Source organism: Bison bison, unplaced genomic scaffold, assembly GCF_000754665.1.
Source record: "Bison bison bison isolate TAMUID 2011002044 unplaced genomic scaffold, Bison_UMD1.0 scf7180017864088, whole genome shotgun sequence".
Classification (NCBI taxonomy): Eukaryota; Metazoa; Chordata; class Mammalia; order Artiodactyla; family Bovidae; genus Bison; species Bison bison.
The window spans coordinates 821,531-840,996 of record NW_011494660.1 but is presented as its reverse complement, the minus strand read 5'-3'; the positions used below and the strand labels follow the sequence as shown (position 1 = coordinate 840,996).

Sequence of the window (19,466 nt, the reverse complement as noted above, 5' to 3'; positions counted from 1 at the left end):
CTCCAATAGTCATGTATGGATGTGAGAGTTGGACCATAAAGAAAGCTGAGTGCCAAAGAATTGATGCTTTTGAACTGTGGTGTTGGAGAAGACTCTTGAGAGTCCCTTGGACTGCAAGGAGATCCAACCATTCTATCCGAAAGGAGATCAGTCCTGGGTGTTCATTGGAAGGACTGATGTTGAAGCTGAAACTCCAATACTTTGTCCACCTGATGCAAAGAGCTGCCTCATTTGAAAAGACCCTGCCTGATGCTGGGAAAGATTGAGGGCGGGAGGAGAAGGACGACAGAGGATGATATCGTTGGATGGCATCATAGACTCGATGGACATGAGTTTGGGTATACTCCGGCAGTTGGTGATGGACAGGGAGGCATGCTGCAGTTCATGGGGTCGCAAAGAGTCAGACACAACTGAGCAACTGAACTGAACACTGAAAACTACAATGTCTGCAGCCAGCACCGGTCAACAGAAAGGGCCTAATTCTTCTTTACAACAACACCCAACAATGTTTCAAGAGTTGAACAAATTGGGTTATAAGGTTTTGCCTCATCTATCAAATTCACTAGATCTCTTGCCAACCAACTACCACTTCTGCAAACATACTGACAACTTCATGCCTGGAAAAAGCTTCCACACCAGCAGGAGGCAGAAAACGCTTTCCACGAGTTCATCAAATCTCAAATCATGAATTTGTATGCTACAAGATTAAACAAACTTATTTCTCATTGGCAAAAGCATGTTAATTGTAATGGTTCTTACTCTGATTAATAAAGATGTGTTTGAGCCTCGTTATAATGATTTAAAATTCATGGCCCCAAATCATAATTACGCTTGCACCAAACTAACAATTAAAGAGTTTCTATCCCAGGCTAGTTCAGGCTTGGTTTTATAGCCTTATCTAATGCTGATAATGGAACTATTTGGAGCTTAACATGTTACTGCAATACTAAATTCCAAAAGTATAATATTAAGAGCTAAGAGGGAAACCCCCACATGCTCACAAGTCTCAGGCTCTATATTTTCAGTGGAATGTAGAGAAACTGGAGGAAGCCTAAAAAAGAGCAGCAAAAACCCTGGGAAATATGAAAGAAACTTGCTTTGCATTTGATTCTATACTTCTGTGCAATATTCCTTAGTGCTTTTTTGTGGCCATTCTATAATTTCTTCAACAAAAGTTAGTTCCTCAAGGGCAAGAACTGTATTCTTTATTTTTTAAAAATATGGTGGATAGGATTGGGAAAGGGCAAGTGTGTACACACACACACACACAGTCTCTTTCTGCTTCAATCAGCTTAGTACCTAAAGGATTCTTCTTCCAGTTTTAGTGTATGTGCCACTGAAGTGAGCACAGGGATTCGTCTTTAAGAAACTGAGTTATTCAGCCTCACGAAAAGAAGTCTGCAAAGTCCTTTGGTAACTATGCTCAAGTTTCCAGTCTCCCAATTCCCAAGAAGACAGAACCAGAAAATAGGGTTCAACCGTGATAGGAGATATTAAGGGCAGACACAATGACAAATGTTTTAAAAGGGAAGGAGGCTCTGAGGCACTGTAAGTTCCCTGGAGGTAAAGACCATGTCTTTCAGTTCCTTTGTTAATACACTCTAAGCTAGGTATAGAGTGAGGGCTGGTAAGAGACATAAGTGAAATGAAATTGAACTATCTTTGAAAATGGGTTAGGGGAAAAGGACCAATTACCTTAGGGACTCCAAACACAGTTATACGGAAAGAAAAGAAAAAAAAAGGCAATGAAACCAAAGGCTTGTTTTTCGCAAATATCAACAAATGTCAAACTTTTAGCTAGACTGACCAAGAGAAAAAGAGAAGAGCCAACTTACTGAAATAAGCAAGGATAAAGGAAACACAGCTGTTAAATTTAAATTTTAGAAAATTCTATGAAAAACTGTATGCCAACAAATTAGATAACCTAGATAGAATGGATACACTCCTAAGATACACAAACTTTGAAAACTGACTCAAGACAAAACAGAAAATCTAAACAGACCTACAGCAAGAGACTGAATCAGTAATTTAAAATTTTTCCAATACATTAAGAAAATTATATAAAAGGCATCACATTGGAAAGAAAGAATTAAAACTCTATTTGCAGATGGCATGGTCTTGTATAGGCTTGTATACTAAGAACTACAAAACACTGTTGAAAGAAATTAAAGACCTATATAATTGGAAAGATATCCCATATTCATGGTTCAGAACACTTAATACTGTTAAGAAGGCAATACTCTCTAAACTGATTTAGTGATTTAATGAAATTCTTATTAAAATCACAGCAGCTTTTTCTAAAGATATTAATAAGCTGATTTCAAAATGCAAAGAACCCAGAATAGCCATAATTACCTTGGGAAAAAAAAACACACAACTGGAAAATTCACACTTCCTAATTTGAAAACTTACTACAAAGCTTCAGTAAAAAAGACAATGTGGTACTAGCCTAAGGACAGACACGCAGATCAATGGACTAGAACTGACAGCCCAAAATTAAGCCTTCACATTAGGGTTTAACTGATTCCTGACAAAGGCAAAAAGACCATCTAATGTGGAAAGAATAGGTTTTTAAAACAAATGGTGCTTGGACAACTGTATAGCCACATATGAAGACTAAAGCTGGAACTCTACCTGGCACCATATACAAAGAATTAACTCCAAATGTATCAAGGAAGTAAGAGTTTTCAAAAATGTAAGAGTTTTAAATTGTGAAAGTTCTAAAATAAAACACTGGCGTAAACCCTTGTGATCTGGGACTAAACAATGGTTTCTTAGATATAACTCCAGAAGCATAAGTGACAAATGAAAAAATAGGAAAATTAGACTTTATGAAGATTAGAAACTTATATGCTTCAAAGGACACCATCAAAAAAGTGAAAAGACAACATATAAAATGGGAGAAAACGTATGTGAGGCATATATGTGATAAGGGACTTGTATCCAGAATATAAAAAGAACTCCTACAATTCAACAATTATAAGATGAGTCAATTTTTAAAGGATTTGAATAAAGCAAAGGATTTGAATAAACATTTCTCCAAAGGAGATACACAAATGGCCAATAAACACATGAAAAAATGCTCAATGTCATTTGTTATTAGGGCAAATCACTCTGGTAAGCAGTTTGGCAATCCCTTAAAAAGTTAAACATAAAATTACCATCTGATCCAGCAATCCCACTCCTATGTATATACCCAAGAGAAAGAAAAGCATATCTACAAAAACTTATGTACAAATGCTCCTAGCAGCATTATTCATAATGGTCTAAAAGCAGAAACAACCCAAATGTCTATAAGTGATACAGCCACACGGTGGATATAATAAATAATAAATAAAACGTAGTATATCTATACAATAGAATACTATCTGGCAATAAAAATGAATAAAGTACTAATAAATGCCAAAATATGAATGAACCTTGAAAATAATTTAAGTGAAGGAAGCCAGTCACAAAAAAGTGACAGAAAATAGGTTAGTGGTTGTCAGAGGGCAAGGGGAATTGGGGGTGATTACTCATGGGTATGGAGTTAGTCCAGTCAAGGCTATGGTTTTTCCAGTAGTCTTGGATGGATGTGAGAGTTGGACTGTGAAGAAAGCTGAGCACCGAAGAATTGATGCTTTTGAACCGTGGTGCTGGAGAAGACTCTTGAGAGTTCCTTGGACTGCAAGGAGATCCAACCAGTCCATTCTGAAGGAAATCAGTCCTGAATATTCAATGGAAGGACTGATGCTGAAGCTGAAGCTCCAATACTTCGGCCACCTGATGCAAAGAACTGACTCACTGGAAAAGACCCTGATGCTGGGAAAGATTGAAAGCAAGAGGAGAAGCGGGCAACAGAGGATGAGATGGTTGGATGGCATCATCGACTCGATGCACATGAGTTTGAGTAAACTCCGGGAGTTGGTGATGGACAGGGAGGCCTGGTGTGCTGTGGTTCATGGGGTCGCTGAGTTGGACGCAACTGAGTGACTGAACTGAACTGAACTGAATGGAGTTAGTTTTAGGGGTGTTGAAAATTTTCTGAAGTTAGATAGTGGTGATGGCTGCACAACTCTGTGAACATACTCAAATTACTGAGCTGTATACTTTAAAAGGATGAATTTTATGGTGTGTGATATAGATCTCAATGAGGCTGTTACTTGAACACTACTGTTTCAGAAGCACTCCTAGACTGTAGGGAGATTATCAGAGACTACCATAACAACATCTTCAACAGAGTTATGTGGGATTAGATACTGGGAAGCAATGATACTCTTACCTCTTCTAAATAAATATTATCAAGGTCATATGGTGTTCTGACAGACTCTACCATCCAACTCTCAGGTGTGTTCAAGTTCAGAGTGAACAGAGGAGACTGTGGCATATCCAAAAATTTTGCTATTGGCCCCTTAGTAAAACTATTGTCTGAAGTAAAAGAAATCTCTGGTTCCAAGACATAACGGTAAAAGCTGAAATGGAAAAGGAAAGATGTTAAACTTTTTTTTTAATGCAACCACAACCTTTGAGCTTATACATATCTACACAGATAAACAACTGACTTAAGACAAACTAGATTTGGAAGACCTTCCTTCCACAGTAAGAAAGTGTTTCCAAAACCATCTTTTGCCCTAACTGTATGCCCTGTGGTTGTTGAAGATGCAAGGAGAGCAGGGGAGGTGGGGTTGGGGGGGACGTCATTCCTTCCTGCATTTTGTGGGGAGGGGAAATGCTTGTGCCCCCAGCTCCCACACTCATACTAAGTTCTTCAAACTCTTGATTAGTTCTTAGAAATTTAGCAAAACTTCAGTAAGTGATTTTTTTTCTAAACATGATGTCCATATATAAATCCCTTTGATCTTTTACATTCACTTTTTAGCTTTCAGACTGAGTGCAATTTTTTCCAAGGGTTGATTTCTTAGCCAGTTGGTTTTACCTTTTTAACGGCATGTCGGAAAGTTTAGATTGGCAGTTCATGAATACTCTTAGATTCATGTTGATCAGCTGAGTTAAAACCTAAAAGAGGAAATCAGATGACAAAACAAAAATTTTTCCTACAAAGTGACTGATACTCGAGACAAAATGTTTATATTTTCTCTTCAGAAATGTGTATCTCAAGAAAAAAAACAAAGATAATAAATCCTATAAATTCTGCACTGGGTAAATCCCTAGAAATCACAGCTCTAGTGCACAATCAAAATCACACTTACCTATCATGGGGACAAAACATGGGCATTGCCTCTGCAGTTTTACCTACCAAAAGCAATGGGGCAAGTCTCTGTGCTTCTCTGGTGACAGGGTCAATGACAGCCACGACATCAAAGTATGTCTCCCCTTCCTTGGGTTTCAGTTTAATTGCACTACAGAGATCAAAAAGATAAAACATTACTCTGGGGGAAAATAGGAAACAGTTGATTTCTTGGCGGGGTGGGGGCAGGAAGACAACACATCCAATACAGCTAATCAACTCTCTTAGCATTTTCCAAAAAACAATAAGTTACATGGTGGTCAACTACGTGATTATGTCCACCTCAAAGTTTGCAAAACCCTCTCAAAGTTTCTAATACTTGTTTTTAACAGTTAAGGAACATTATGCCAATTTTTATTTCTTGGCAAGAAGGTTGTAAGGAGAGAAGAAATTGATGTTTTCAAATAGTAAAAGAAATATAAGAATATTACAAGAAATTTGCAAAAGAGAGAAACAGGAAATAATCATAAAATCTCACCATCCCAACTCAACCACTATATGACATTTCTATACAGTCCTCCTTATATGCCTATATAAAGATCAGATACACCTATAAGATATCAGCAACCTTATAATGACTTCATTCCTTCCCCCAGAAATTGTAAATATTATAAAGATTTTTCCACGTTGTTATACATTAATATCCTGAAAAAGAAATAATCTTCAATTTGCCAAGTGAACATGCTGTAGTTTACTTAAGCTATTCCTTATTGCTAGACTTTTAGATGGCTTTCAAGCTGTAAAGAACTTCTCACAACCACTTTGTATCACTGTTGGAAATTTCTTGAGAATTAATGCACTCCTAGACATGAGAGTCATAATTAAACAAATATTTTTATGGCAAATTGTCTGTTCAAATTTTATCCCCACCAGGACTGACTGTGAGAAAGCACAGATCAATTAAACCAAAGTCCAATCTACTCTAAACTAATTAAATCAAAATCATAGAAGAGTAGCATGCAGGCTTCTACATCTAAAGTCTCTGTGGTGATTCTGAGGTGCAAAAAGATATACACTTGACTGGTAAAGTAAGGGCTGCATACATCAACTATAGGAGCTCTTCCTAAAGACAAGTTAATCTTAAATCGAATCATGAGAAAACAACCCAGACTGTGGGACATTCCACAAGACAACTGGCCTGGACTCCTAAGAGTCAATGTTATAAAAGACTGAAAAAACAAATAAACAAAAAAACCCTCAAACTGTTCTACCTCAGAAGAGACTAGAGACACAATAACTAACTTCAATGTGTGAGCTAGACCAAAACGACAAACAGTTGTAAAAGGTCATTACTGGGCTTCGGAGAAATCGGAAAATGGACTGATATTACATAATATTGCTTTATCAAGGTTAAATTGTTGAGGTATGCCAGCGATTTAAATTGCTGGAGATACTGTCAGTACTCAGGAGACAGATGCCAAAGAATATATCCATGATATATAACAATGTCTACAAGCACAAGCTGGAATCAAGATTGCTGGGAGAAATATCAATAACCTCAGATATGCAGATGACACCACCCTTATCACAGAAAGTGAAGAAAAACTAAAGAGCCTCTTGATGAAAGTGAAAGAGGAGAGTGAAAAAGTTGGCTTAAAGCTCAACATTCAGAAAACTAAAATCATGGTATCCGGTCCCATCACTTTACGGCAAATAGATGGGGAAACAGTGGCAACAGTGGCAGACTTTATTTTGGGGGGCTCCAAAATCACTGCAGATGGTGACTGCAGCCATGAAATTAAAAGACGCTTACTCTTTGGAAGAAAAGTTATGACCAACCTAGACAGCCTATTAAAAAGCAGAGACATTACTTTGCCAGCAAAGGTCCTTCTGGTCAAAGCTATGGTTTTTCCAGTAGTCATGTATGTGAGACTCTCATGGATGTGAGAGTTGGACTATAAAGAAAGCTGAGTGCCGAAGAACTAATGCTTTTGAACTATGGTGTTGGAGAAGACTCTTGAGAGCCCCTTGGACTGCAAGGAGATCCAACCAGTCTATCCTAAAGGAGATCAGTCCTGAGTATTCATTGGAAAGACTGATGTTGAAGCTGAAACTCCAACACTTTGGCCACCTGATGCGAAGAGCTGACTCATTTGAAAAGACTTTGATGCTGGGGAAGATTGAAGGCGGGAGGAAAAGGGTTCGACAGAGGATGATATCGTTGGATGGCATCACTGACTTAATGGACATAAGTTTGGGTAAACTCTGGGAGTTGATGATGGACAGAGAGGCCTGGCGTGCTGCTGTCCATGGGGTCACAAGAGTTGGGACATGACTGAGTGACTGAACTGAACAACATATTTTCAAATGGTTGCCAAAAATGTGAATGCACGTTACATTTGTATGCAATACAAATTTTGTATGTATACTATATGTATGTATCTATATTGTATGTATACTATACATACACACACATATGGATAAATGTGGCACAGTGTCAACAGTTGGTGAATCTAGGTTAAAGATATTTGGGTGTTCACTGTAATAGTCTTTCAACTATTCTCCAAGTTTGAAACTTTTCAAAATAAAAAACTGGAAAACAAGAGACAAAAAGACAAAAGACAAAAGAGTTCCTTATAATGCTACACTTATTTTTATTTTATTGAAAACAAGACAGGTTTCAAAAAAAGATGAAGAGACAAGTGGTTTAACAACTGTTTATTCTTTAATATCATAAAATTAAGCTGATCTGCTTTATTAAAAGCTCTGTTTTCTCAAAGGGTGTACTCAGAACTACTTTAAATTGATTTAGAAATAAATGTCAACTTTTATGCAACTGAGCTCTGTTATGAGTTCTACATATGAATATAAACATATATAAAAACCACATCACACTTACAAATACACTTTAAATGGAAGAATAAAGGAGCTGAGGAAAACAAAAATATGCATAAATTCAACACTGATTCTATACCTGTGTCTGTCTTCGAAAAACTGGTATTCGATTCTTGCATCTCCCTTTGGTTGAGCTGACAGGAGAGCATCCACCTTCATTACCAAGTCACTGGCCCTGAAAGATGTGGTTGGTGAAAATTTAGCAATCAACCTAAGTACTGAATGCCAATGACATGGTTTGAAGAAATAAACTTTGTACCAACAGGCATGAGAAAAAAAACAACAATCTGTGTCACTGATTAGTTTTATAGCCCTGCAGTTAGTGTTGATTTTTCCATATGTGAAATGGAGGCAGCAGCTACTTGGAGCAGCTCTTATAAAACCAGCACTGGCCTAACATACAAAATAAAGCACCTAGCTCAGAGCCTGGCCCAGAGCAGGCAGCCAGTGTCATTTATGTCTCCCTCACCCTCTTCTAAATAACTTTATTATTTTTTATGATCATTAGAGTAACAATTTACAAAAAAAAACATTCAGGAAAAAAATACATAAGGAGAAAATGGAGATACACACAATAATAGCATATTTAAGAAATAAGTGTTGAAAACACTTCAGTTCATAATTCTTCTATATTGTAAAATATATATATATCTATACACACAAAAGTGGTACTACATTATTTGGTAACCTGATTTTTCATTTAATAATATATTACAAACATTATTTTGTTGGGGTACATCAATATTTTCAATAACTGCATAGTATTATATTTATGGATATATCATTATCTATTACACTATTACAGTCAACATTACAGTAAACAACTTTGAAAAGCACTTCCACATTCCCCACCCCTCCTAACTTGATTTCTAACCAAGGAAGATTTTACAGTAAATCATGAGACTCAAAAAAAATGCTCTAGTCTGCTGAACCAAGGATTGAATTCTAAGAATGCTAAAATATATTTGAGAATATTTGTGAATATATTTGAACTAGAATCAAGCCCATCCATTCTCTCACTGAACCAAACAACTATATTAAATTATATACCCTGGTACTTCTCAATATAACTCTGAAAACAAAATAAAATAGGTCATCTGTTTCCTGTGATGTGTCAACATTGTCACAAAATATGTCAAGGGACACTAATGGGGCCTGGGATGAGTACCTCGATTAAAGAGGTCACAACTGGGGTTTAGGGAGCTGAGGACGGCCTCTTAGCTGCAGGTCTGGGTCAGGCATGAAAGCTGTGGCTGTCATAAGGGGCCACTCCAAGGTGGAGCAGTCCTGTCACTAAGGAAAACCCTAGGCAAGCAAGGGCACTCTGAGAACCCTAAAAGTTTTAGCATCAATCTTTTGGTAGCCCCATAACTACCTTGAAAGTGAAAAAGAAAGAGAAAGTTGCTCAGTTGTGTCCAACTATTTGCCAACCCATGGACTTATATAGTCCATGGAATTCTCTAGACAAGAATATTGGAGTAGGTACCCTTTCCCTTCTCCAGGTGATCTTCCCAACCCAGGGATCAAACCCAGGTCTCCCACATCGCAGGTGGATTCTTTACCAGCTGAGCCACAAGGCAAGTCCAAGAATATTGGAACAGGTAGCCTATCCCTTCTCCAGTGGATCTTCCGACCCAGGAATCAAATCAGGGTCTCCTGCATCGCAGGTGGATTCTTTACCAACTGAGCTACCAAGGAAGCCCAAAGCTACCTTATATGTCTATATCCACCCAGGACCCACCTAGTACATCTCTAGTTGGTTAAAGACAAGTCTTTTGTGCGTAGTCTGGCAATTATACAGTCCACAAGGACTCCAAGGGACCCCTCCACAGGCTCCAGAGACAGAGAGGGAGTGCTCCAAGGAACACAGCAAGCCTATGCCTGTGACACAAGGCTTCAAGTCACAGGTCAGCTCCTGGCCTGTTTCCAGGAGGTGTTTCATAGGCTAAAACAAGGAGCACTAAATGAGGTAGAACAAAACCTCTTTATCTGTGACCCCAGTTTGGCTGAGATAAAAAAAGATTCCTTCTCATATCACATAAAACTTGGCAAAGAGGCTACTCTGGTAGCTATCAAAGTCAACACTAAGACATGCATCTCAAACTCGGCAACATCATGCTATGATGAAACACATGAAGAAAAGAAGAAAACAGAAAAACTTTAAAATTCTATATCCTCAAACTATGCATCGAAGAACACTATCAAGAGTGTGAAAAGTCAATCCATGGAATGGGGAAAAAACATCCGCATATCACACAGCTATACGGGATTGATATCCAGAATATAAACGAATTCCTACAACTCAACAACAAAATAAATAATTAAAAATGAGCAAAGGACTTGGACAGATGTTTTCCCAGATAGACAAATGGTCTATTAAGCACATGAAAAGATGTTCAAGATCACTAATTATTAGGGGAGTATGACAAACCACAAGGAGATACCACACTCGTTTAGAATGGGTATTATAAAAAAAATAAAAAATAACAAACGTTGATGAGGACGTGGAGAAATTAGAACCCTTATGCATTACTGATGGGAAAGTAAAATGCTGTAGCCTCTGTGGAAAAAGGTATCATGGTTCATCAACATTAAACATAAACATACATCCTCCAATTATACATGCATTTGATATTTAATGCCAAAAACCATGTGAATATGAATATGAGCTTCAGTTACACTGCAGGTACATAGACCAATCAAATAATTACTTTTCTTCCTTTGAGAAATAACTTATTAAAATACATAAGCTAGTAATAACACTGAAAAGGATTAAAATAACAGTAAAGAACCAATAATAATCAACTCATCATCATCACCTTTGGACTACATAACAAAAAACTCATTATTCAATAATTAGTAAATAAAGAAAAAGAAACACTTAATTTGCCTTTTTTTCCTGAAAATAAAACTGAAGGGTAATTAAAGAAATAATTAGGAATAAGTATGTCTTTCCATAAGTATTCCAAAGAAATAAAATCACCCCTCTACTTTTGCATATGTTTGAAATTTTTACAATCAAAACCTTTTAAAAAATCAAAATGGAGAGAATTCAGTTCTTTAAACAGCTTGCTGAAAAATTAACTCATTTAGTGGAAGCAAAAATAAGTAAACCTGAAATGAAGACAATTATTATATTTTAAAGCTAGAGATAAAACATCTTGGAATAGATGTTTAACATTTTTTTTTTTAAAGAATGCTGCTGCTACTGCTGCTAAGTCACTTCAGTTGTGTCCGACTCTGTGTGATCTCGTAGACGGCAGCCCACCAGGCTCCGCCGTCCCTGGGATTCTCCAGGCAAGAACATTGGAGTGGGTTGCCATTTCCTTCTCCAATGCGTGAAAGTGAAGTCACTCAGTCGTGTCTGACTCTTAGCGACCCCATGGACTGCAGCCTACCAGGATCCTCCGTCCATGGGATTTTCCAGGCAAGAGTACTGGAGTGGGGTGCCATTTAAAGAATGAGGAAGGTCCAATTAAGATAGCCCCTATGACCTGAACTGATTAATTTCTTCTATGGCAAAACTTACACATCTTCTTCTACCCGAAGCTGCTGAATATGAGATTTGATTTTCTGTCCTGAAGTTTTTAAGATGATATTTTCCAGGAGGTGGAAATCGTCTTGATTAAAGAATTCACTGTCCTCAAGTGGCCCAATGATCTGTGAAAGAGAGCAGGGCAGTCAGTGCTGGAATCAGCAGGCTGCAAAGAAGCCCTGGGTTGTCCTCAGGCCACCTTACAAACCAAATCACTTTACAGACCCAAAACATGTTTATGTCTAAGTTAAATCAATGAAAAAGTGAAAATAAAAGCCAAATCAACTCATATGGCTATCCACTTATCAATTCCTCCACACTCAACAGAGTGTAGACTCGAATATTTTACACTATTTTTACAGTAAACAAACTCTGATATAAAACAGCAATATCATTTTCATTAATTCTCACTGAATATAATAAAAAAGCCAAAATAGAAATGCAGTGGTAGATACCAGAGATTTCACCCTAAGTGCTAAGAGTTTCAAGTTTAGTATGTCTGCCTAGTCTCATTTTCACATGTGCAGATATTTATGAAGTATTCTAAGCATAAACCAATTAAGTTCATATAAACTGCACAAACCATAAACTTAATCCCCACATGATACAAATACTTTATGTATCAAAGGTCTTAGGAATTTATGTTCTGAGAGCAACCACACTCTCACCATCTTACACACTCACAGGGCAAAACTAAACAGGAGGAAGGTTTCATGTAAGGACATTTGTGTCCAAATGAGCAAACTTCCTTTGAAACAAGGGGGCAGTAATGATCACCAGCACTGCATAAGCCCTAATCACCTTCGGAAAAAGTGGCTCTGTTGAAGAGTTTACTAGCTTCAGAGAAGAATGCTGCCAAGACTGTTCACTCATCTAATTTGAAGGCAACCTTGTCTCAGGACAAAATCCTTACCCTTCCATTGCTGATCACTGCCCTCTGTCCTTTCTTCAGCTTTAGAACATCCCTGCAGTACATGGCATGAGACAAAATGAAATCCATTTTGGAAGACTCAAAGACCTCTTTAAAAAGACTGAAATCCATGCCCTAGGAAAGTAATTGTTATTAAGGAAAAGTAATTGTTATTATGAAAACCACAAAAATTAATAATCACATGAATAAATCATAAAATGCTCTAGAGGAAAGTTATGACTAATTTTAATAATTAACATTATGATGTCTCCATTTTCCACATTTCCTCCCGTTTTTTCCCAACCTCTCACTTAACAAGTAATTGCTTATTTCCTTTTCCTGGTCCTTTATGTGATAGTTTAATTGGCAAACTATAATTCATGGTATCTTTATTATGCATTTTTAAATCTTGTTAATTTCAAGAGAGAACCTTTTTTCTAACTGAAACATCAAATACACTCATCATTTTATAAAAAGTTTTAAAACTACACAACAATCAAAAGTACGTAGTATATAAATTAACTTGGACTTTTTAAATTAACCCTGCCTTTTAAAAACTTACAAAACCAATGGCTTTGTGCTTAAAAGCATACATAAACTCATGTATACACATGAAACCTAGTAAGTTTCAAGTGAAGTAAAGGGAAAATCACAGAATTGTTATTTATTGAAAAGGCTCTTCCAACTAAAAAATATTCTCTGAGCTCAGAACTACAATCACAAATCCTGACATCAACAGGAACAGGACAAATCAGCCCACAGGAATGAACTTCTAAATAACAGAACAAGGCAGCTTCGTGCAATACACAGACTTACCCCAACAGAGAACTCCCTGATGTCAGTTCCTGCGGCCAGGGCCTCTGCAGTCTCCTCCTTGGCCATTTTTGTGATGAAGTTCTTAGCAGAGTTGGAGGTCTGGGTTTGGAGAGCAGCCCAGATTGCTCTGGAGATCTGAGTTTTCTCATAACTTATATCTTCACTAGGATTATTGATCATGCTTACTCTAACATTGTTACTGGATTTCTATTTACAAAATGGGAAATTAAGAGTTATATGGTAGATGTCTTGAACTTAAAAAGCAGCATTAACATCAGTCATATTCCATAAGTAGCAAATAACACTTAAGTCTTCAGTCGTTCTCCTCTGCATACCAAATAAAATTAAAATGCTGTAACTAGGCATTCAAACCCTTATAGGAATTGGCCCCCAACCCACCTTTCCAATTCATTTCTTGCCATCTCTGTAAATATGGAATACATTACAGATTGTCAGAGTCCTGTATTTTCCCAACACACTTTGCATTCTTCTTATGCATGTTATGCCTCACTTGGGCATGTGAATCCCAACTACACCCATCTTTACTACCACAAGTCACAACCCTCTTGAAGGGCTCTGCGCAAACCCTTTACAGATTTACAGATTTCTAGCAAAAATTAACCTCTCCTTGGGTAAAAAGTCAAGAATTCATGTGGAAGAAGATATCTAGGACCAAAAAAAACAAAAAAGGGCCATAGCAACAGAAATTCATACTTATGTGCATCATTCATACTGATGTGTATCTAAAAACATGTACCTGAGTATTCACTGCAGCATTCTTCTAGCCCCAAACTAGAAACAAACCAACTGTCCATCAAACAGACTAAACAAACAAAACTCTGTGGTACAGCGACTGCACAATGAAAAAGAACTAATTACCACTACTTGTAAAGCCATGGATAAATTTCAAAAATGTTGAGCAAAGAAATCAAGTGCAAACAAACACATGTTAATATTGTAAGAGTCTATTTAAACAAAGTAAGTAACAGGCAAGCCTAGGCTGTGAGGAGAGGGACCGGAGAGGGATAGTGATGAGGCCGCAGGCAGGGCCATACTTTGAGGTGACTACTTCTGTACCTGGGGGGTGGTCACACGTTGACAATGTACATCCTGTTAATGTGTGCTTGTCTTCTGAACCTATGTGTCACCTCAGTTACTCCCTCCCTGTTCTCCCACTTTACCACCACACAAGCTTTATCAATTTAAGAATGCATTATACATATATCATCCTTCCAGGACTGCTCACAAATACAACTCTGAACTGACCACACCATCTAGTCTGTTCCTTTGGACAATAAAGGCACTCAGTACATCAGTATTTCAGTGAGCCTCCTTAGGCTTAGGACACAGGGTGGTAAAGGGACACAGGTCGGAGGGGTGTGAAACCTGGATGAAGATCCAATCTGAAACTACTCAGGAAATGTAACAACTCTCTCTCTGACAATGAGGATCTCTAGAAGAGGTGATATTTTTTCAACTGTTCACCACTGCTATTCAGTCCACTTCTATAGGTGATACCCTGCCTAGCTTTCAGGCCACCTGTATGTGCATCCCTCTGCGTGCCTTCACCAACTTCTATTACATAGGCGCTGATGTGCCTGGTTAATATTTTTCCCATATCTGGACCTCTGTCAAGGTAAGGACTCTGTCTCTTCCACATATATACAAAATGAACTTTGCAGCATCTCTTCAGCAAGGGCATGAACAGTAGTACAATTAAAAACTTGTCTATGATGAAGATCTCGTTATTTTTCCCTCTAAAAGAATCTATTCCCAGACTTCCCTGATGGTCCAGTGGTTAAGATTCTGCCTGCCAGTGCAGCGGACGTGGGTTCGATTCCTGCTCCAGGAAGATCCCACATTGCTGTGGAGCAACTAAGCCAGTTTGCCAAAACTACTGAGCTGCAGCCTAGAGCCCATGATCTGCAACAAGAGAAGCCACTGCAATGAGAAGCCTGTGCACTGCAAGGAAGAGGAGGCCCGAAAGACCCAACAGAGCCATAAATAAACAAATAAATTTTTTAAAGAAAAAAAAAGAATGTTGCAGTCTTCTCGGCTTTCTCAATAGTTGCCAGACCTCTGAGAAAACAATGCTTCTTCTCCCCAAGCACTAAAAATGCAGGATTCAGCCTCCCCACCAGAATGTTATCAGCACACAGATGCTCATGAAGATACTGCAGCCTCAAACAAAGACACAGACTGAAGTAGGAGATACTTGCCTGATGTTTAATAGCATCATACAACAACTGCCTTCCAGAAGGGCTATCAAAATCCCCAACAATCCAAAAAGTTACTGGTCTAATAAAAGAATCATCTGTAGAAAAACAAACACAACATACTGAGTGGGAGGAGGGGAGAAAGCACATCCTATGTTTCAGTATTGCTATTAAGTCAAGTAATTTCTGCAAACCATGCAAAAAATAAAGATACAAAGCAAAAGCAGCGAAACTTTGATACTAGAATGAAAGCATGATAACCTTCCATGTGGCTTAATTAGAAATTAGAAACATGCATTTATTAATTCTGTTTTGGTTTGGGCATCTGTTAGCATGTAAAATGAAAAAGTCTTTGAGAGTGTGGGTAACATATGATAGTCTCTAATCATATTCATTTGTAACTTTCTAAAATATAACTCTTTACAAACACACAGAACTTATCTGCATTGATAATTTATCTGTTACCCACAGGTTCCAGAAACATTCCAATAAAGTAGCGATAAATTCTGAATTATAACAGTGCCTGAACCACATAAGATAATTAATAAAAAATAAATAAAAGGAATAGAACACTCTGAAGTTTAAAGTTACCATAGATTTCCTTGGAGGACATTCCTGGACAAAAGTAAAGGAAAAAGAGTAGAAAAAAAGAAAATGTCATTTCTCTAATTAATGCCAACTTAAGAGACAAATTTTAAATAATGCCCAACATCCTCTATGCTTTTTTTCTGGTTCTTAGTCCCATTTGTGTTACAGAACTATACAAGGACTCCTCGGAATCAATTTCTTAGAGGAACCAAATGGAGCAATGGACTGTATTTAAATATACATTTGAAAAGCCAGAACTTCTCTCTGGGAGAAAACTACAATGGTAATAAAAATAGCTACCTTAAATGACAGTTGGTGCTTTAAAAGGGTAATAAATGTAACCAGAGAGGGAAAACATCTGTCTTTCATTAAAAGGGTATCATTTTACATAATTTTGATCTGCATAAAGAACTCTGTATCAAAATCAGCTTAAAAACGGTCACAAGGATTTCTTGAATCAAGTTTCCCTTGCGGCTCAGCTAGTAAAGAATCCACCTGCAATGTGGGAGACAATCCCTGGTTGGGAAGATCCCCTGGAAAAGGGAAAGACCTCCCACTCCAGTATTCTGGCCTAGAGAATTCCATGGACTGTATAGTCCATGGGGTCACAAAGAGTCGGACACAACTGAGCGACTTTGACTTCACTTATCTATAAATCCCCAAAATTTAATCCAATGTTGTCATTGAAGAGGTGAGTCAAACCAATCTGCAATCCATTAAACCATTTTTACATAATTCTTTTTCCATTCTGAACCATGAAAAAATTTTTCTTTTTGCCTTTTATGTCTATTATGGTAGCTCAACCAGTAAAGAATCTTCCTGCAATGCAGGAGACCCTGGTTCAATTCCTAGGTCAGGAAGATCCCCTGGAGAAGGGTTAGGCTACCCACTCCAGTATTCTTGGGCTTTCCTGGTAGCTCAGACAGTAATGAATCCACCTGCAATGCAAGAGACCTAGGTTGGGAAGATCCTCTGGAGGAGGGCATGGCAACCCACTGCAGTATTCTTGCCTGGAGAATCCCATGAACAGAGGAGCCTGATGGGCTACAGTCCATGTGGTCACAAAGAGTTGGACATGACTGAGCGACTAAGCACAGCACACACAGCACATAAAATTTATAGACAACATCTGAATTTTCAAATATATATAAAAATTAAATTTAAATAGGTAATTTCTAGACTCAAATAATTATACAAAAAAATAAAAGAAATTATGGTATCTCTTTCTCAACAGACACTAAATTTTTGTAGATACTAAGAAAAAAAAAAAAGTTGAATCCAAGGTAAGCGTAAAATGAATTACCTTTCTTAGTCAGATAATTCATACTGTTGGCTATAGCAGCAGTCTTGCCTTGGGAATCCAAGACGGTAAATCTAGCATAATCATCCACAAAAAAGTTATCTGAAAAAAAAAATTAGATTTATAATTAATATGCCTAAATTCAAGCTAATGTTAACATTCAACTGATAGTCTGATTTGACCATAACATATGTTTTAACAAAATGCACGAGCAAAATATATTGTTCCAAGTTCATTGAACAAGTTAACAACATGACCCCTACCTCATTAATCATATTTTAAGACACAAAGGGAAAATGTACCCATCTGACATATAACTCTCATATATGTGTTAATTTGATTATTTAAATTAATTTTATTCCTATTTTTTCACTTTATACCTAGAGGATGATCTTTTAAAGAGACTTTAACTTCATCTCTCCTTTCCATAGTCCATCCCTACAGTAAACACTTCCCTATTCTATTTGGGCATAAGAGGAGATAAATGGGAGAGAAAATATAAGAAAATGCATATTTTAGTTATTTCATCTCTATCATAATAACATTTTTAACCTTAAAAGAAATAAGAGGTCATTTTTAGATATATATTTTTCCTATTAGTACCTATGTGCAATTGCTCTTATTAATCATTTCCCCTCAGATTACTCTTACCAAAATTCCAGCTTTATCAAGTCACTCTCTTGCTCTAAATACTTCATAATTTCTTCCTACCTACAAAGTGGTCTCCAGCCTGGTATCATAAACCCTCTATCTCTAGCAATCATCCCAGGTCTTTGCATTACTCACATCCCAATACAAACACCCTGCTTTCTGCCCTACCCTCCAAGCACAGCTTGCTTGCCCACCCTCACCCATCTATCTTTTCATTAAAGAAAGCACACCGAAGGCCTACAATCTGCTCAATCAATGTTCTAGTAATGGTAAGCGATTTATGACAGACATAATCCATTCATACTGTTGGCTATATGCAGGGGAGGGGAGGAAGTACCATGGCCTTAAAACTTGGTTGCAGGACAGCAAAGGCCAAGAGCAGTGTAGATGATGGAGCTATAACCACTGGGTTAGGAGGATGCCAGTTACTCCTTCACCAATAGCTTCACAACGCTCACCAAGCGACTACGTCCTTGCCACTGGGGACTGGCATCATGTCACAGGTAAGGGTGTTAACACTCAGTGGAGAAAGATATCCCAAAACACAGAGCTGTTTTTACGTTCCTTATTCATCAATACTCCAAAGATAACTCTTTACAGCTTAATTTAAAATGATGGAAACAACAAACAGGATGAAGATTCATAACACTGCCTGCCTTGCACTACTAATTCTTCTGGTAAAAAAGCATTTTCTTAACTACCTTTTTTTTTCAAATATAAGCATACATATGAATTTTTCCTCTGCCTATATTTAACCATTTTATTCTGCCTGAAAGAAAAGGAATTTAGTTTCAAGTAGAACAGAGATAGCCGCAATCAAGTACCAATCACAAATAGATTTATATATTTATCGTACTCAACTACCACAACGAATACACTTGGTTCTGACTTCACCGTTAACACATCCTTTCTTCCCCGTGAGATTTCCTGAGCAAATAATGATAGCTCCATGTCATTTCCTGCAGTTCGTCACAGTGGCCTCCACAGTCTCCAGCAAAGGCAAAGAACAAGCTGCAGCTGGGGTTAACTTCTAAACAAGGCATTGTTTCAGTTTGTTCATTCTCCAAACTTACTTATTTTTAACTGAAGGAAAACTGCTTCACAATACTGAGCTGGCCTCTGCCATACATCAACACGAGTCAGCCATGGGTGTGCCCGTGTCCCCTCCGTCTCTAACCACCCCCCTCTTCCCGCCCTTCCAGGTTGTTCCAGAGCCCCAGTCTGAGCCCCTGAGTCACAGGGCAAATCCCCACTGGTTGTCGATTTCACACGTGGTAGCGTGTGTGCGCCCCCATGCCTCTCTCCATGCATCTCACCCTCTCCTTCCCCCATCCATGTCCCCACGTCTGCTCTCTGCATCTGTGCCCTCAGACACTGGTGCCCTCAGA

The 19,466-nt window shown here is 37.8% G+C and overlaps 1 protein-coding gene across 2 annotated transcripts in view; it reads right to left on the bottom strand.

Annotated features, from left to right (window-relative positions):
- The window catches only part of UGGT1 (UDP-glucose glycoprotein glucosyltransferase 1), a 111,428-nt gene that overhangs the window by 25,414 nt on the left and 66,548 nt on the right, over window positions 1–19,466 (bottom strand). Inside the window, exons 20-29 of one of the 2 annotated variants that reach the window (XM_010837951.1) lie at window positions 17,431–17,529; window positions 16,131–16,154; window positions 15,543–15,637; window positions 13,324–13,530; window positions 12,511–12,642; window positions 11,592–11,722; window positions 8,142–8,237; window positions 5,237–5,339; window positions 4,916–4,995; window positions 4,262–4,451 (exon numbers count right to left, since the gene is read on the bottom strand). In XM_010837951.1, the coding sequence (XP_010836253.1) occupies window positions 4,262–4,451; window positions 4,916–4,995; window positions 5,237–5,339; window positions 8,142–8,237; window positions 11,592–11,722; window positions 12,511–12,642; window positions 13,324–13,530; window positions 15,543–15,637; window positions 16,131–16,154; window positions 17,431–17,529 (1,157 nt within the window). The remainder of the gene's footprint in view (window positions 1–4,261; window positions 4,452–4,915; window positions 4,996–5,236; window positions 5,340–8,141; window positions 8,238–11,591; window positions 11,723–12,510; window positions 12,643–13,323; window positions 13,531–15,542; window positions 15,638–16,130; window positions 16,155–17,430; window positions 17,530–19,466) is intronic. The other variant, XM_010837952.1, reaches the window with a different exon arrangement.